A 16,156-nucleotide genomic window follows, 5' to 3' on the forward strand; every position below is an offset into this window, starting at 1 on the left:
TTAATATCGCCATGATATTAAGTCGGAGGGTGCACAGAAAAGCAGTTTTTACTGCTTTTTTGTGCACTTTCCCGGTGCCGCGGGTTGGACGCGCGTTTTCCTCCCCTTACTGAATAAGGGGTAAGAGAAAACGCGTGTCCAATAGCAGGCGATGGAGCGCACTGTACTGTATCGGCCTGAATGTGTTTATTAGCCCTAGTCATAAAGCTAACTTTTTACCATTGTAAAGGAAACAACAACTCTATATAACAAATTGGAGAAATTACTTACCTGATGGTTTTGTTTTCCTTAGTGTAGACAGTTGGACTCAGGACCAATGGGTATTGTGCTCTTCTGCTAGCAGATGGGAGACTCAGTCAGATTTCAAAGCTGAAGTCACTCTAGATATACCCCTGCAGTAACCTCAGTTCTTCAGTATTCTCTTCGAAAAGCCATTGTGGATATATCTTTGCTTAAATAACTTGATTAAACTTGAGTAAAACTTGAATTGGTTCAACTAATTTCCAAACTGGAGACCGCCAGGGCACTCAACCAATTAACGTAGACACTGGACAAACTGTGGGTGTCTTGAACTAGGGGTAGGCCGTGGCTTACCCGTATTTGCTTAGTCTCGAGGTTTGCTATCTGAGGTTCTCCTTTTCCGGGGCAGCTGTGGGTGGGATGTTGAGTCCATCTGTCTACACTAAGGAAAACAAAATTATCAGGTAAGTAATCTCTCCATTTCCTAGCACGTAGCCAGATGGACTCAGGACCAATGGGATGTAAAAAAGCTATTCCCAGACAGGGCGTGAGGCTGCCCGTGGCCCACTTAGTACTGCCCTTGCAAAGGCTGCGTCTTCCCGGGCCTGAACATCCAGGCGGTAGAACCTGGAGATGTGTATGGAGGACCATGTCGCCGCCCGATTGATCTCAGTGGACGACAGCAGCTTGGTTTCCACCCAAGAGATTACCTCTTAGAATGAGCCTTAACCTGTAGAGGTAAGGGCTTTCCTGCCTCTAGGTTGGCTGCCTTGATTACTTCTTTGATCCAGCGGGCTATAGTCGCCCGCGGGGGCCGCTTCGCCTTGTTTCTTCCCACTGTGAAGAACGAACAGGCAGTCTGTTTTGCGCACTGGTTCCGATATTTCCAGGTATCTGACTAGGAGTCTACCGACATTTAGATGGCGAAAAAGGCGCGAGTCTTCAGAGTCCTCATGTTCATCCGGAGATGGTAGCGAGATGGTTTGGTTCAAGTGAAACTTGGAAACACTTTCAGTAGGAAGGAGGGGACAGTGCGCAGTTGTACAATTCCAGGCGTGACCTAAGGAACTGTTCCAGACAGGATAATGCCTGTAGTTTGGAAATGCGATGAGCTGAACATATGGCCACCAAGAATGCAGTCTTCAATATTAAGAGGCCTAGTGACAGATCTCGTGTCGGTCTGAAGGAAGTCCCAGCTAGGAAGTCTAATACTAGATTGAGATTCCCTAGAGGCACTGGCCACTTCAGGGGTGGTCGGAGTTGTTTAACCCCTCCTCACTTAAAATATCTGCACAGCTCAGAGGTCACCCAAGCGTCTTACTGTCCTGGTCACTCAGGAAGCAGGACAAATCCGGATAGCCGGATGCCATCCACTTCGGCTCTGAAGAGGCCAGTGCGGCAACCCCTTCTTCATACCATCCTGTAGGAACTCCAGAATCATTGGAATTTTGGCTGTCTGCGGGAGAATCCCACGGTCCTCACACCAGGCTTCGAATACTCTCAAGATCCATATGTATGACAGGGTTGTGGAGAACTTGTTCGCTCGGAGCAGGGTGTCAATCACGGCCTTTGAATAACTGCGCTTCTTCAGGCGAGTCCTCTCAAGGGCCAGACCGTAAGAGAGAATCGAGATGGGTCTTCGTGGAGGATTGGACCCTGCCGGAGAAGGTCCCTGTGTGGAAGTAGGCACAGAGGGTTCCCCACAAGGAGTGTCTGCTTACCATGGTCCATCTTGGCCAATCCGGGGCCACTAGTAGAACTAGTCCCCTGTGATGTCCTATCTTGCGGATGACCCTGCCCAGTAATGGCCTTGGGGGGGGGGGGGGGGGGGGGGAAGTGTACAGTAGGTCTTCCTCTGGCCAAGTCTGGATGAGAACGTCGATTCCTTGAGATTGTGGCTCTCGTCTGCGGCTGAAGAACCTGGAGACTTGGGCACTGAGATGGGTGGCCAATAGATCCATGGCTGGGAGGCCCCAGTGATTTACTATTAGTTGGAAGGCTACGGTCGACAGCGTCCATTCCCCTGGGTCTAGGCTCTCTCTGCTGAGAAAGTCTACTGAGACGTTGTCTTTTCCTGCGATGTGGGAAGCAGAGATCCCTTGCAGGTTTATCTCTGCCCATGCCATGAGAGGGTCTATCTCCAGAGACACCTGCTGACGTTTGGTTCCTCCCTGGCGGTTGATGTAAGCAACCGCTGTTGCGTTGTCTGACATTACTCAAATTGCTTTGCCGCGGAGTCTGTGGCTGAATCGCAGGCACACTAGTCTGACTGCTCGAGCTTCCAAGCGGTTTATGTTCCATTCCGCCTCTTCCTTGTTCCAGTGTCCATGGACCGTCAGTTCCTGACATTGGGCTCCCCACCCTTGCAGGCTCACATCTGTGGTGAGCAAGATCCAGTTCGGTGGGGATAGGCTTACTCCTCTGCTTGGGTGGTCTTCCTGTAGCCACCACTGGAGCTGAGCATGTACCTCTACTGGTAGTTGGAGGTGAATTGAGTAGTCCTGGGACAGCGGGTTCCATCATGACAGTAAGGAGCGCTGGAGCGGTCACATATGGGCCCTTGCCCATGGGACAACCTCCAGGGTTGATGCTATGAGGCTGAGGACTTGAAGATAGTCCCCATACCTTGGGGTGTGCATTGGTCATCAATCATCGTAATTGTTCCATCAGTTTCCTTCTCCTCGGAGGAGGGAGGAAGACTTTGTTCTGTTTGGTGTCGAAATGGGCCCCCAGGTACTCTAGCGATTGAGAGGGCTGCAGACTGTTCTTGCCCATGTTCACGACCCAACTGAGTTCCTACAGTAGGCTCATGACTCTGCTGGTCACCTGCCGGCTCTCTTCCAATCGTCCAGGTAAGGGTGTACCAGGATCCCTTCCTTCCTCAGTGTTGCCACCACGACCACCATAATTTTGGTGAAAGTTCTGGGGGCGGTTGCTAGGCCGAAGGGTAGCACTCAGAACTGGTAATGGTGACCCAGTATCGCAAAACGCAGGAAGCGCTGGTGATCCTGATGGACTCGGATGTGAGGGTAGGCTTCGGAAAGGTCTAGGGAGGTTAGAAACTCTCCCGGTTGTACTGCCATTATTACGGAATGAAGAGTTTCCATGCGGAAGTGTAGAACCCACAGCTGATGGTTGACATTCTTGAGATCCAAGATGGGCCGGAATGATCCTTCCTTCTTGGGAACGATAAAATAAATGGAATAGCGCCCTGTATTTTGTTGGGGCATGGAAACTGGAGTTATTGCCTTCAGACTGAGTAGTCTTGTTAGAGTGGTTTCCTCTGTCAGTCTTTTGGAGTGGGAGTGGCAGTGTGACATAAATTTGTCTTGAGGGATACTGCGGAACTCCAGAAAGTAACCTTCTCGAATGATGTTTAGAACCCATTTGTCCGTTATCTCGACCCTTCTTTGGTAGAAGAGGGCCAGTTGACCCCTTATATCCTCTTCCTGTGGATGGGTCGGTCCATTCTCATTGTGAAGCGCAGCTGGAGCCTGCCCCTGGGCCTGCTCCCCTCTTGGTCTGTCAGTTCTGAAAGGGCTGAGACCTTCTGGAGGGAAGAGGAGCCTGGAACTGCGAGTTCCTGTAGGGTCTAAAGCGCTGCGATCCTCTGCCCTTGGTTCTTCTGGGGGAGGGACGCTGAGATCTTTTACTCCTATCTTCTGGTAGCCGAGGCACTGGGGATTCACCCCATTTGCTAGCTAACTTCTCCACTTCACTTCCGAACAAAAGAGATCCTTTAAAAGGCATTCTTGTGAGATTTGCTTTAGATGTCGTGTCTGCAGAACAATTCCGTAGCCATAGGTGTCTTCTGGCTGCCACTACCGGGGCTGAAGTGCGCACCAGGTCTGAGCTTGTGTCCGTGAGGAAGGCTGCTGCAGGTTCCATCGTCTCACTGGTATATGTTCCGGAATTATTTGCCTCTCTCGAGAGGAGCAAGCAGAAACGTGCCACCAGTGAGCAACAGGAAGCAATCTGCAGTGTCATTGCTGTTGTGTTGAAGGATCTGCTTAAGGATGGATTCCACTCGTCTGCCCTGAATGTCCTTCAATGCAACCCCTCCCTCAACGGGAATAATAGTTTGCTTTGAAACGGCACAGACCATAGCATCCACTTTTGGGAAACACAGGAGTTCCCTGGTCGCAGGTTTAGAGGGTATAGAGCTTCCAAGGCCCGACCCCCTTTGAAGCTGGCCTCCGGGGCATTCCATTCCAGGTCAATCAGTTCCTGGATGGCTTCCATCATTGGAAAGTAGCATGAGGCCTTACGAAGGGACACCAAGATGGGGTTGTTCTTTGGTTCCGCCATAAGATCCATGCCAGGAATACCCAGCATCTTCAGAGTCTGGGAAACAAGAGCTGGTAATTCGTCCTTGTGGAAGAAGCAAAGCATGGTTCGGTATGGCTCCATTCCTGGAGGGATCTCTTCTTCTTCCAGGGAGTCACTCATCATCTGAGGTGTCAGGGTCCCTGTTAAGGACGTTCCTGGTTAGGCGAGGCATGTCTCGAGGCATCCGAGCCGGGCGGATCTTGTGCTTCTGGCAGGGGTTGAGCCTGGTGCACAGCTGGGGCTGATTAGGCCTGAATGAAGGCTTGCAGCCCTTGGAAAAATTCCAACCAGGAGAAGGTCCCTAATCCCACGGGGAGTTGGAGAAGGGGCCCCAGAGGTGCCCTCCTGTTGGGAAGCCATCTCGGGGATACACATGTCCGGGGGGAGCAATCGTCAGTAGATCTGGAACCATCTCCCGACAGTAGGGGTCCAGGCTTTGGTTCTCCCTGGGCTTCTTCACAATGTTGACACAGGCAGGACTCCACTTCAGGCTGCACAGCTCTTATGTGGCAGGCCGCGCAAAGAGTGCCTTCTGGCCTTCTTGGGCACCGGTGCCATTGTCTGTATGAGTTCACGCGCGTGCAGTTGTAAAAAACGCAGCTGTGCGCCCAGTTGTGCGCGCGCAGCTGTGCTCATGTCTGTATTGGTCGCACGCAAGTTAGGCACCTCGGCTGCCCAGCCTGCCCCGCCGGCTGAGAAGGGAAGATGGCCAACAACCCCCGCGAAAGATGGCACCCCCCGAGGGTCTCCACGAGTGTGGACCCTTGCACCGGATTGGGGCCTAGCCCAACCGAGGCTGCTCAACCAGATCGGTGCTCCCTTCTAACCTCGCCGGGACAGATTCAGTAAGGCAATCCGAACTCTGGAGACCAGAGACCTGAATTTAAAGTTTTTTTCTTACCTGGTCTCAGCACTTACCGATCGTGTGCAGGACAGTCTCCAGCTGCGGGGGTAGAGGGAATTACCTTCACCGTCGCGCTCATTTCTGCGCCCGCTGCCTTTCAGCCACACTGGGGGCTAAGTCCATGCTGGGAACCGGCTACCGGACCGAGGCCCACCTCTGAGGGATATCAGAGATCACCTCAGGAATTCGACTGGGGGTGGGACCCTTAGGTATCACTGCAGGAGAGCGGAGCTCTATGTTCCTTAAGGTAAATTTTGTTTCTTCTTGCTGTAATTCTGAACACTATTCTAGTGTGTGGGATAGTGTCCGCATCTGCTAGGAGACTGAGAGATACTGAAGAGCTGAGGTTACTGCAGGGATATATGTAGAGTGATGTCAGCTTTGAAATCTGACTCAGTGTCCCATCTGCTAGCAGAAGAGCACAATATCCCTTGGTCCTGAGTCCATCTGGCTATACGCTAGGAAATGTTAAATTAAAAAATGACAGCACTGTGATATCTGAAGGAGAGAGTCAGGGTGTTGGACAGGGAGAAGAGGGAGAAACATATGTTTTGACTATAAAAATCTGTAATTTGGAAGCCATTTGAAAGAGGAAACAAGATCGTGAGCAATGAAGAAAAACAAAATCCAGAAGCTGTGTCTGCTGCTCACTGTATTTTCAACATGGCTGCTCTCTGCCAGCACACACATCTGTGTTCTGTATTAACTATAAAAAGCTGTAGCATGAGTGCATATGCATTGCTGACCACCATGTATCTGCCTGTCTTTATATCCAAAGCTCAAGTACAACCACTAAGTCCAGAAAAGGTAACATTTATTTTATTCTGACAAATGAAACCGAAAAGCAGCACAAGCCGTCATGGTTTCCCGAACTCTGTTCTTAGGGTAACCAATATGAACGTGGTCTTTATGCCAATATACGTTAACTGAGTTCATTAGTAGCTCTGGTGAAGATCCTGAAAACCAGCTGTAGGTGAAGGTCCCCCATGAACAGTTTGGGAAACCCTGGGCTAAGATTTTGTGCTGAAGCAAATTAAGCCACACGGAAAAAAAAAACCAAACCAGTTTAACTACATGTGCTGCACTTACTGGAGCAATCCATCTGCTGGGCCCCCGGCAAGCACATCCGAGATGACGATGGACGTTTCACCATTTTCAAAGTGGGGGTTATCTCTGCCTCCAGACACCGCAATACCAAAGCCTTTTTTGGAGTCCTGGAGATAAAATCCAAATGGACAAACACAAACACAAATTACAGAGGTTTACAGACAAGCTGTTCTGTCTAACAGCCCGCATATGCACAAATCGCTTAATAAGATTCAGAAAAATTGAAGAGATTGGAGTCCAATCAAACTTACTAGGCAAAACAAAAATGTAAAAAGAAAAAAAAAAATCCTTAAAATGACAATTTATAATTTTTGTTTGATAGCTGTGGATTTCTGAGATTCCTGGTTTACAACTAGGCCAAAACATTTCAAGAAAAGCAAAACCAAGCTCATTTACTCCTAAATACTTTTCTAATACTTTTTCTAATGTTTCCGTTAAGTTCAGTTATTATGTTTAGTTTATATAATACCCGTTTACACTGTTCTTTGTCTATATCAAGTTATAATACATAATATATGTTCTTTGTCTGTATCAAGTTGTTACACTGTAAACCGGAGAGAAGGCAGATTGCTATACTTCGGTATATAAAAGACCTTAAATAAGTAAATAAATAAACAATAAAAGCATACAGCTGACTGGTAAGATATTTTTTGCTTATGATTTAAGTTGGCTATCCTAAACAAGTTGTTGTTTTTTTTTTCCTAAGAATATATTTGTTATTCTTGACAACTTTACCATCAGCACCTAAAGTCTCCCTATTCCTCTCCCCATTTTTAAAAAGATCCAAAGACTACACTCCATTATTTTATATTTTTTGCAGTAAAAGAGCTCTAAGCAAGTTATAGCAAGTTCAGATTTAGGACATCATCTATAAGCATTTCTGATGAAGAAAAATAAAATACCGTATCAGGCCGATAGCAAAGTAAGGCAGAGTGGAGGTAAAAATGGTGCAAAGGATAACAGCTGAGAAGCAAAGTGTGATGCAGATATCAGTGGGGAAAATATGGGTTAAAACAGACTAGGAGGATATCACAATAGGTCTTTTCAGGTGATGACTGAGTAAGGTGCAGGCCAATTTCTGGCAATCCTGCTTTGTCAAGTTATCCTTTAGGGGACAACACAGTTTTCTGGGTTTCATCTGGATAGGAGAAATGGATTAGAGGCTGGGGGAAGATTTCAGGGGGGGGGGGGAAGGGGAGGAACAGCAGGCAGCAAAACTGACTATCCTATCAAGAGTCCTTCTGTGTGCTGTGGAATGGTATCTTGGAAAGCAGCCCATGTTTTAGCTTCTGGTCCGAAAACTGTCTAAAGCAGCCACATTTGTAGTAATTGTCTGAAAGTTAGGCGTTTGGGAGCAAATCTTAAGATGGAAGGAATTCCACAGGTTTGGAACTGCAACCGAGAAGGCTCTCTCTCTCTCTGGTACTTGTAAGGTTCAATTCCTTTGATGTCAGGATGGCTAGCTGTGCTTGAGAAAGAGCATAGGGAGTTGGATGGCATACAATGGCTTAGATCAGTGGCTCTCAACCTTTTTTCTGTCAGGACACACCTGAGAGATTTTATTTATTTATTTATTTATTTATTTAGAGTTTTTCTATACCGGCATTCATGATTAGAAACCACATCATGCCGGTTTACATAAAACAAGATGACACAAGCGTGACACACTGTACACATGACCATCATGGGACTAAATATAAACATATACTCTGCATCCACAAGAATCCCCCGCTTCCTAACAACGAGTGAAGAGCACAACTAAGACATTTGCCTGTACAACTCACCATACAAAAAAGATATTCTGATTCTGGTGTCATCTCAATAACAGAATCACAAACTCTCTCTACCACCAGGTGCATTGTAAAATAATACAAAACCTGGGGAAAAAAACCCCACAAAAAACCACAAACCCCCACTCTGTACACATCTATCAAACCTGCCATACCTCAGCAGCACTAACTCCAAGAAATGAAACAGCAATAGCCCAACCCAAGAAAAGGCAGCAGTTCACCCCAGTGCAATATCATATTGAGAAAATACAACAAATAAGACTGATACAAATCCCTACCTGCTAGTAAAGTACCTCATCTCAGTCACACACATACAGACAGACCTACCTTCAACTAATATAAAATAAAATACCATTAATTACAAATGCGGAAACAAACTGGAATGGAAACCCTAAGATGACCTTCTGCATGCAGTGCAAAACTGGAGAACTAGAAACACTAAGCAAAGTTCAGAAAGAGAGAGAGAGAGAGAGAGAGAGAGAAGAAATGCATATTCTCAAAGCAGACATATTATGAATCTTGTATTCCCCTCCATGCCCCTATCACTCCTCACTTCTCCCAACTACTCAATTGTCTCTTCAAGTGCTCATATCCCTGTCCAACATTTCCGACACCCCCCACCCCTGCATCCTCTTCCCTGTGCCACCTCTCTTCCCCTGCTCAACTCTCCCTGCCCTCCCCAGCATACCTCTGACCGCCTCTTTCCTACCCATTCCTGCTCAGCATCCCCTGCCCTCCCTTCTCCCCAGCAGGCCCCACATCTCCATCTCTCCTCCCTGCCCAGCAGCCCCCAGCCCCTCCTTTTTCCTCCACCTCTCCCTACCCAGCAGACTCCTGACTCTCTATCTCCCAAGGCCTTCCTGCCCTGCACATCACCCCCCCTCCTGGCAGTCAGCCAGCAGAAGCCTTCATGCCAATCCACAGTCTCCCTCCCACTTTACCAGCAGCAGCTGAGGGCAAGAAGCGTTGAGGAGAGGAAGATGGTGAGCAGCAGCAGCAGAAGTCAACAGCGGATCTACAGAGCACGTCCCTCTCTCCCTCATGCTCCTGCTTTCACGTCCAGGCCCCATGGGGTGAAGAGAGCATCAGCAGCCTCACTGCCAGGCAGAGGAAGATAAAAGTTTGTGTCCTGCTGACCCCATATGAAGAGGAGTTGGTTATATCTCGCTCTGATCTGGGTGAAAGAGAAGGGAATAACCTCTCACTGGGCCAGGAAGAGGAGAAGGAAGCAAGAGTGGCTTCCTTTCATAGCCAATAACAGGAGAAATCTGCCATCTCCTTGTCCAGACCGAGGAGGAAAGAGCAGCGGGTCTGCGACACACCTTCCATGACCTCGTGACATACTAGTGTGTCCCGACACACCTGTTCAGAACCACTGGTTTAGATGACTGCTGAGTAGACTTGTGCATCACCTTTGGTAGCTTTAAAGGACAGGACCAGGATTTGAACCTGGCATAGTGGAGTAGTGGGAGCCAGAGCAGACAAACATTTTAGGATGAGGTGATCTGTTCAAATATTTTTTTTTTTACTTAGAATTTTACTAACTGCAGCATTCTGGATAAGCTGCAGGTGTCAATTAAGTCTTTTAGGAATCGGCATATAAAGTGAGTTGCAGGAGTCCAGGTGGGAAATCACACAAGCCAGACCATCAAAGGAGGGTAGATGATATAGTGCAGGGGTGGCCAACTCTGGTCCTTGGATAGTCACAGACAGGCCAGGTTTTCAGGATATCTGAAATGAATATGCATGGGATAGATTTGTATACAATGGAGGCAGTGCATGCAAATCTCTCTCATACATATTCATTGCGGACAACCTGAAAACCTGGCCCGTTTTTGACTCTCAAGGACTGGAGATAGCCACCCATGGTATAGTGGGTATTTGGGGAAAAAAAGCCATGCAGTGAAAGCTACAACGGACAGAATAGAGATCTGCCTATATATAAGGAGAGAAATTAAAAATAAGATCACACCACAAGGGCTGATCTGAAGTGCAATCTTTCAGTTCAAAAATAAAGACACATTGTAACTACACAAAACCAGAGATTTGATGCATTTGATCACACAGATTGGTAGCAGATTTAAACTGCTGAATAGAGATAGACTGCAACTGAAAGACCATCAAGAGTGATGGGAAAAAAACCCCCCAAAAAACAGGGCCTTCCACACTTTGCCCAGTCCCTACTGCCAGTCACTGTTTCAGTACGCCTTGCTCCAACTAAAAGTAGTAGTGTGAGACTGAGACAGTAAATATTTTGCAATTCAAAACAAACAGAGCTCAGATGCACTTTGCACAGAGAACCACCCAAACAGCAGAACTGTGGACACACATGACTGGGATCCTCAGGAGTATGCACTGCAACAAACAGTAGCATTCAGATTAAACCCTTCATTTCTAAGAGGCTTTCAAACTCTGGCATTATCTGCCTACATTATACAAAAACTTAATCTGAGAAACTAATCTGCAGGTGCATATGCCCAAGGTTTCGTATCCAGGTCAGATTCTGTCTAAGGGATACTATTTGCATCGCTCCATCAGAGCTCCACGGGAAGTAGCCATTACAGGAGCACTTTTTTCAAAAGATGGATTTTAGCCCTTGTAAACTGCAGTTGCTTACCTGTTACAGGTGTTCTCCTAGGACAGCAGGATGTTAGTCCTCACATGTGGGTGATATCACCCGATGGAGCCCAGTATGGAAAACGTTTGTCAAAGTTTCTAGAAGCTTCAGCGGCGGATTCACGATGTCGGACCGGCCCCTGTATTCGCCACCCAGGCAGGCCAAGGACACATCACGTGGTCTGCCGAGTGCGGCTCTGTCACTGCCGCGCATGGCAGACCACGTGACTGGAGCGATCGGCCCACCGGGGGATGTCCGATCCCCCGATAGGCCAATCCGCCCCTGAGAAGCTTTGACCAGCACACTGAGCATGCTCAGCCTGCTGCTATCCGCACATCCACGTGAGGTCCCCCTTCGTAACATAGCAAAATACGAGCGAAAAAGAAAAAAAAACCGAAAGGAGAACCCAACTCTGTGGGAAGGCGGGCGGGATTCCTGAGGACTAAGATCCTGCTGTCCTAGGAGAACACCTGTTACAAGTAAGCAACTGCACTTTCTCCTTGGACAAGCAGGATGGAAGTCCTCACATGTGGGTGAATACCAAGCTCCAGACAGCCCCTGCGAACAAGAGAGACCAACAGCGACCGAACAAGGTGCCAACGGGCACAACACAACTGCGGCACTGTGGAACAGCAGGGGACAGTCTGGTTTCCAGAAAGGCATGAAGAGTTGGGTTCAAGCCTGGAACAGGTTGCGAAGAACGGATTGGCCAAAGACACTGTCCTGACGCCCGTCTTCATCCAAGCAACAATGAGCCACAAACTCGTAAAGGGAACTCCAGGTTGTAGCTTGGCAGATCTAGACAATGGAGACTGTAAGTAAATGCACCACCGATGTCTCCATAGCCTGCACAGAGTAAGCCTTTACTCTGCTGGCTAGTGAAAGGCCTGCCCGCGCATAGCGGAAGGCAATGCAATCCACCAGCCACTTCGAGAAGGTCTGTTTACCCACTGTCCGTTCCAGCCTGTTGGCGTCAAAGGACACGAAGAGCTGGGTGGACTGTCTGTGGCTAGCAGTGTGATCCAGATAGAATGCCAAGGCCCATTTACAGTCCAGGGTATGAAGAACCTTTTCTCTGGGTGGGAATGAGGACTTGGAAAGAAAGTGGGCAAAACAGAGTGGTTGATATGAAAATCAGTTACAACCTTGAGCAGAAACTTCGGATGCATACGCAGGGTCTCACGATCGTGAAAGCTTCATGTATGGTGCGTAGGTAACCAGAGCCTGAAGCTCACTGAACCTGCGAGTCGAAGCAATTGCCACCAGGAATATAAACTTTCCAGGTGAGGAATTTCAGGTCACAAGAGCTGCGCCAGGACAACACTGAGGTCCCAAGATGCAACCGGAGGCCTAAGGGGGAGGGGGAACACTTCAGCTGAAGGAGGCAATGCATGAAGTGGCCCACTAAAGGTTGGGCCGAAACTGGCATGCCAGTGACACCCTGGTGGTATGCACCGACTGTGCTGAGATGCACCCTGACTGACCTGGTCTAAAGCCCAGATTCAGACAGATGCCACAGGTAGTCCAACAGCCAAGGGAGGGGGCATGAGAAAGTCTAAATCATGGCCCTCACACCAGATGGAAAACCTTTTCCACTTCAAACTGTAGGACTTCCTGGTGGAGAGCTTTCAAGACGCCACCAGGACCTGGAAGACACAGTCCAAGAGCTTCAAAGGCTGGAGGACTATGCACTCAACATCCAGGCCTGAGGGCCAGCGCCTGGAGGGTTGGATGGTGCAAAGTGCCCTGATTCTGCGAGATAAGATTGGGCGCCATCCCCAGCCGGACGGGTGCCCGCACAGACAGGTCCTGCAGAAGCATGAACAAGACTGATGGGGCCAAGAAGATGCCACGAGTATCAAGGTCCCTCTGAAGCTTCAGCAGAGTCCTTAAGAGAAGCGGCAGAGGGGGATACGCGTACAGTAGGCCCGTCCCCCAGTGGAGGGAGAAGGCATCGCAGGCCTGATGGCTGCGCCCCCCCCCCCCCCCGATACTAGGGAGCAATACCCACTCACCTTGTGGTTGGGCAGGGAGGCAAAGAGAAATCACATCCAGTGTACCCCCACTGGAAAAACAGCTCGGCTGCTGCCTTCGCGTTAAGGGACCACTCATGTGGCCGGAAGGAGTGGCTCAAACGGTCCGCTAGCACGTTGAGATGACCCGGCAGGTAGGTCGCTCACAGAGACATTCCATGAGAAAGGGCCCAGGTCCACACCTAGACCGCCTTGTGGCAGAGGAGGAACGAACCCGTGCTGCCCTGTTGTTGATATACCACATTGCAACTCGATTGTCCGTCTGAATTAGGATGTTCTTGGATGACCACTGGTCTCTGAACTCCCACAGAGCGTATCTAATTGCTCAAAGCTCCAGGAAGTTTATCTGAGATCGGGCTTCGGAGGCAGTCCAGAGAACTTTCGTGTGGATACCATTCTTATGGGCCCCCCCAGCCTTGAGGGGAAGAATCGGTGGTGAGAATCACCTGAGGCGGAGGCGGCTGGAAAGGAAGCCCTTTTTCCAGGTTGGAAAGAACTTCCCACCAGGATAGAGACACTCATAGGGGGTCCATGACAGATGGGCACCTCGAGATCTTGGGAAGCCTGCTGCCACTGGGCTCTCCTCATGCAGAGGCGAGCCAGAAGGGTCACATGGGCAGAAGCCACCATGTGGCCCAGCAGGCGGAGCAGAAGGCGAGCTAGCACCCTCCAACTGTTCCAGACATGGGTAGCCAGTGAGGCAAGGGTGATCACCCAGTCTCGGGGCAAAAAAGCTTTTACCTGCACCATGTCCAGCCTGATGCCTATGAAGTCCAGCTGAAGAGATGGATAGAGATGACACTTGGGGAAGTTGATGAACCCCACCATTTGTAGCATCTGCACCATCAAGGTCAGAGCATGCAAGGCTCCTGAGTGGGAGTTGCTCTTGACCAACCAGTCGTCCAGGTAGGGGAACACATGCACCGATCGACGCCCGAAGTAGGTGGCCACCACTGCTAGGCATTTGGTAAAAACGTGGGGTGCCAATGCCAGCCCAAAGGGCAACACTTTGTACTGGTAATTTCCTTTCCCCCACCACAAAGCGGAGGTATTTCCGGTGGCTGGGAATAATTGCAATGTGTGTGTAAGCCTCCTTGAGATTGAGGGAGCAAAGCCAATCTCCTCCTCTGAGGAGCGGGGATCAGTGTGCCTAGGGATACCATATTGAACTTTTCTCTTATGAGAAACTTGTTCAATATCCTGAGGTCAAGGATGGGGCACAAACCACCATTCATTTTCGGAATGAGGAAGTACCTCGAATAGAACTCTCGGTCCTGTTGATGGCGAGGGACCAGTTCCACCATGCCCGCCATGAGGAGGGTGGCGAGTTCCATCTGAAGAATGACTTGGTGGGCAGATGAACCCCACAATGGACATAGGGGAGAAGTCTCCAGGAGCCAACTAAAGTTTAGACTGTACCCCTGATGACAGTGAGGACCCATCAGTCCAATGTGATCTTCTCCCAGCGATGGGCAAAGCTCAAGAGCCTGCCGCCGACCGGTGGATCCGCCATCAGGGGTGCGGTTAACTGACCTTCTCTCCCTCGCTGCCAGTCAAAAGCCCATGGCTGGGGCTTGCTAGGGAACCAGCTCGGGTCTGGGCACTCGCTGTTGGCAAGGACGGCCCCTGGAGCCAGTGCATGGCCTATGAGCCCGGGATGCTGGAAGATATTTCCTCTGCTTGTAAAAAGGCTTCCGGGAACCCGGCTTGGAAGATTTCCTGGCCAAGGACAGGCCTTCCGAGGCACTAGCGGACAACTGTTTAAGAGTATCATGATGGTCCTTCAACTGCACTACCGCATCCTGGACCTTATCCCCAAAGAGGTTTTCACCTGTGCAGGGGAGGTTGGCTAGTCTATCCTGTATCTCCAGCCAGAGGCCTGAAACCATGCCATTCTCCAGACGCCAATGCCCACGGCCACTACACGGGGCCCACTGTCTCAAAGACATTGTAGGTGGATCGCACTTCATGCTTACCCGCTTCGAGACCCAGCAGGGTAATAGCCAAGAGGGCCTCCTGCTGCTGCGGCAAGTCGTCTGCAAAGTTTCTGGACCAGTTTCCAGAGATTGTGGTTATATTGGGTCATGTAAACCTGGTAGGTGGCAATGCGAGCAACCAACACGGCACCTTGGAAGACTTTCCTGCCCAGGGGAATCAAGCTCCCTGTGCTCACGGCCTGGAAGGGCAGAAGTATGAGTGCAGGAGCACCGGGCCTTTTTCAAGGCGGACTCCACGACCACAGACTGGTGGGGGAGATGCCGCTTTTCAAACCCCACAGCCTGCTGCACCAAGTAGGTGGCGTCAGCCTTTCTATTAACTAGGGAGATAGAAATGAGGTGGTCCCACAGACGGAGAAGAAGGTCCTTAAAGATATTGTGGATAGGAACTTCCATGACTTCCTTAGGAGCATCAATGAACTGGAGTACTTCCAGCATCTTATGCCGCGCATCCTCCTCCATAAGCAGCTGAAAGGGAATAGGCTTCAGCCATGGTGGCCCTGGCAAACCCTGTGAAGGACAAGTCCTCAGGGGGCGACTGGCACCATTCGTCCGGTGGAAAGGCTCAGAGAAAGGGTCTTCCAAGTAATCTGAGTCCATGGAGTCATCACCTCAAGGGTCGTAAGGCCCTTCCTCCTCACTGGGACCAGCGTGCTGTACGTGAGATCTGTGAGGGGCAACGACACTGGGCTCCGATGGCATAGCCTGTTCCCTGGCATCAAGGGTATCAGAGGTCGCGGTAGGCTGGAAGGACCCAGCAAAGACTCTGGGAACCGTGGTCCGGGAAACAGTACCAGAGGACCCGAGAATTGGGATCGCTCTCCAGTGGGGGGGGGGGGGGGGGGGGGGGGGCATCAGTGGTCACTAGGGAACCAAAGGTCCCTTGGGCACCAGCTGCATCAGAAGGGCACCCAGGAGGACGTCCAGACGTTCTAGCAGGGGTGCTAACATCGATGGTGGAGGCTCAAGCCCTGGAATGGGGGCCGGTGGCACCGGCAGCTCAACACTCTGGAACACTTTGACCACCGCAGACTGCACCTTGCGGTCCAACTCCTCAAAGTCTGGAGTGGTCAGGACTGATAGAAGGGGATGAGGCTCACCGGCTCTTCCTCAGATCTGAGGCGGCAAGGTGCCCAGCA

At 50.0% G+C, this 16,156-nt stretch overlaps 1 protein-coding gene across 4 annotated transcripts in view; it reads right to left on the reverse strand.

Annotated features, from left to right (window-relative positions):
* The window catches only part of TJP2 (tight junction protein 2), a 250,962-nt gene that overhangs the window by 117,892 nt on the left and 116,914 nt on the right, over window positions 1-16,156 (reverse strand). For all 4 annotated transcript variants that reach the window (XM_029612832.1, XM_029612820.1, XM_029612840.1 and 1 more), the window contains exon 3: window positions 6,563-6,687. In XM_029612832.1, the coding sequence (XP_029468692.1) occupies window positions 6,563-6,687 (125 nt within the window). The remainder of the gene's footprint in view (window positions 1-6,562; window positions 6,688-16,156) is intronic.

Source organism: Rhinatrema bivittatum, chromosome 1 (genome assembly GCF_901001135.1).
Source record: "Rhinatrema bivittatum chromosome 1, aRhiBiv1.1, whole genome shotgun sequence".
Lineage (NCBI taxonomy): Eukaryota > Metazoa > Chordata > Amphibia > Gymnophiona > Rhinatrematidae > Rhinatrema > Rhinatrema bivittatum.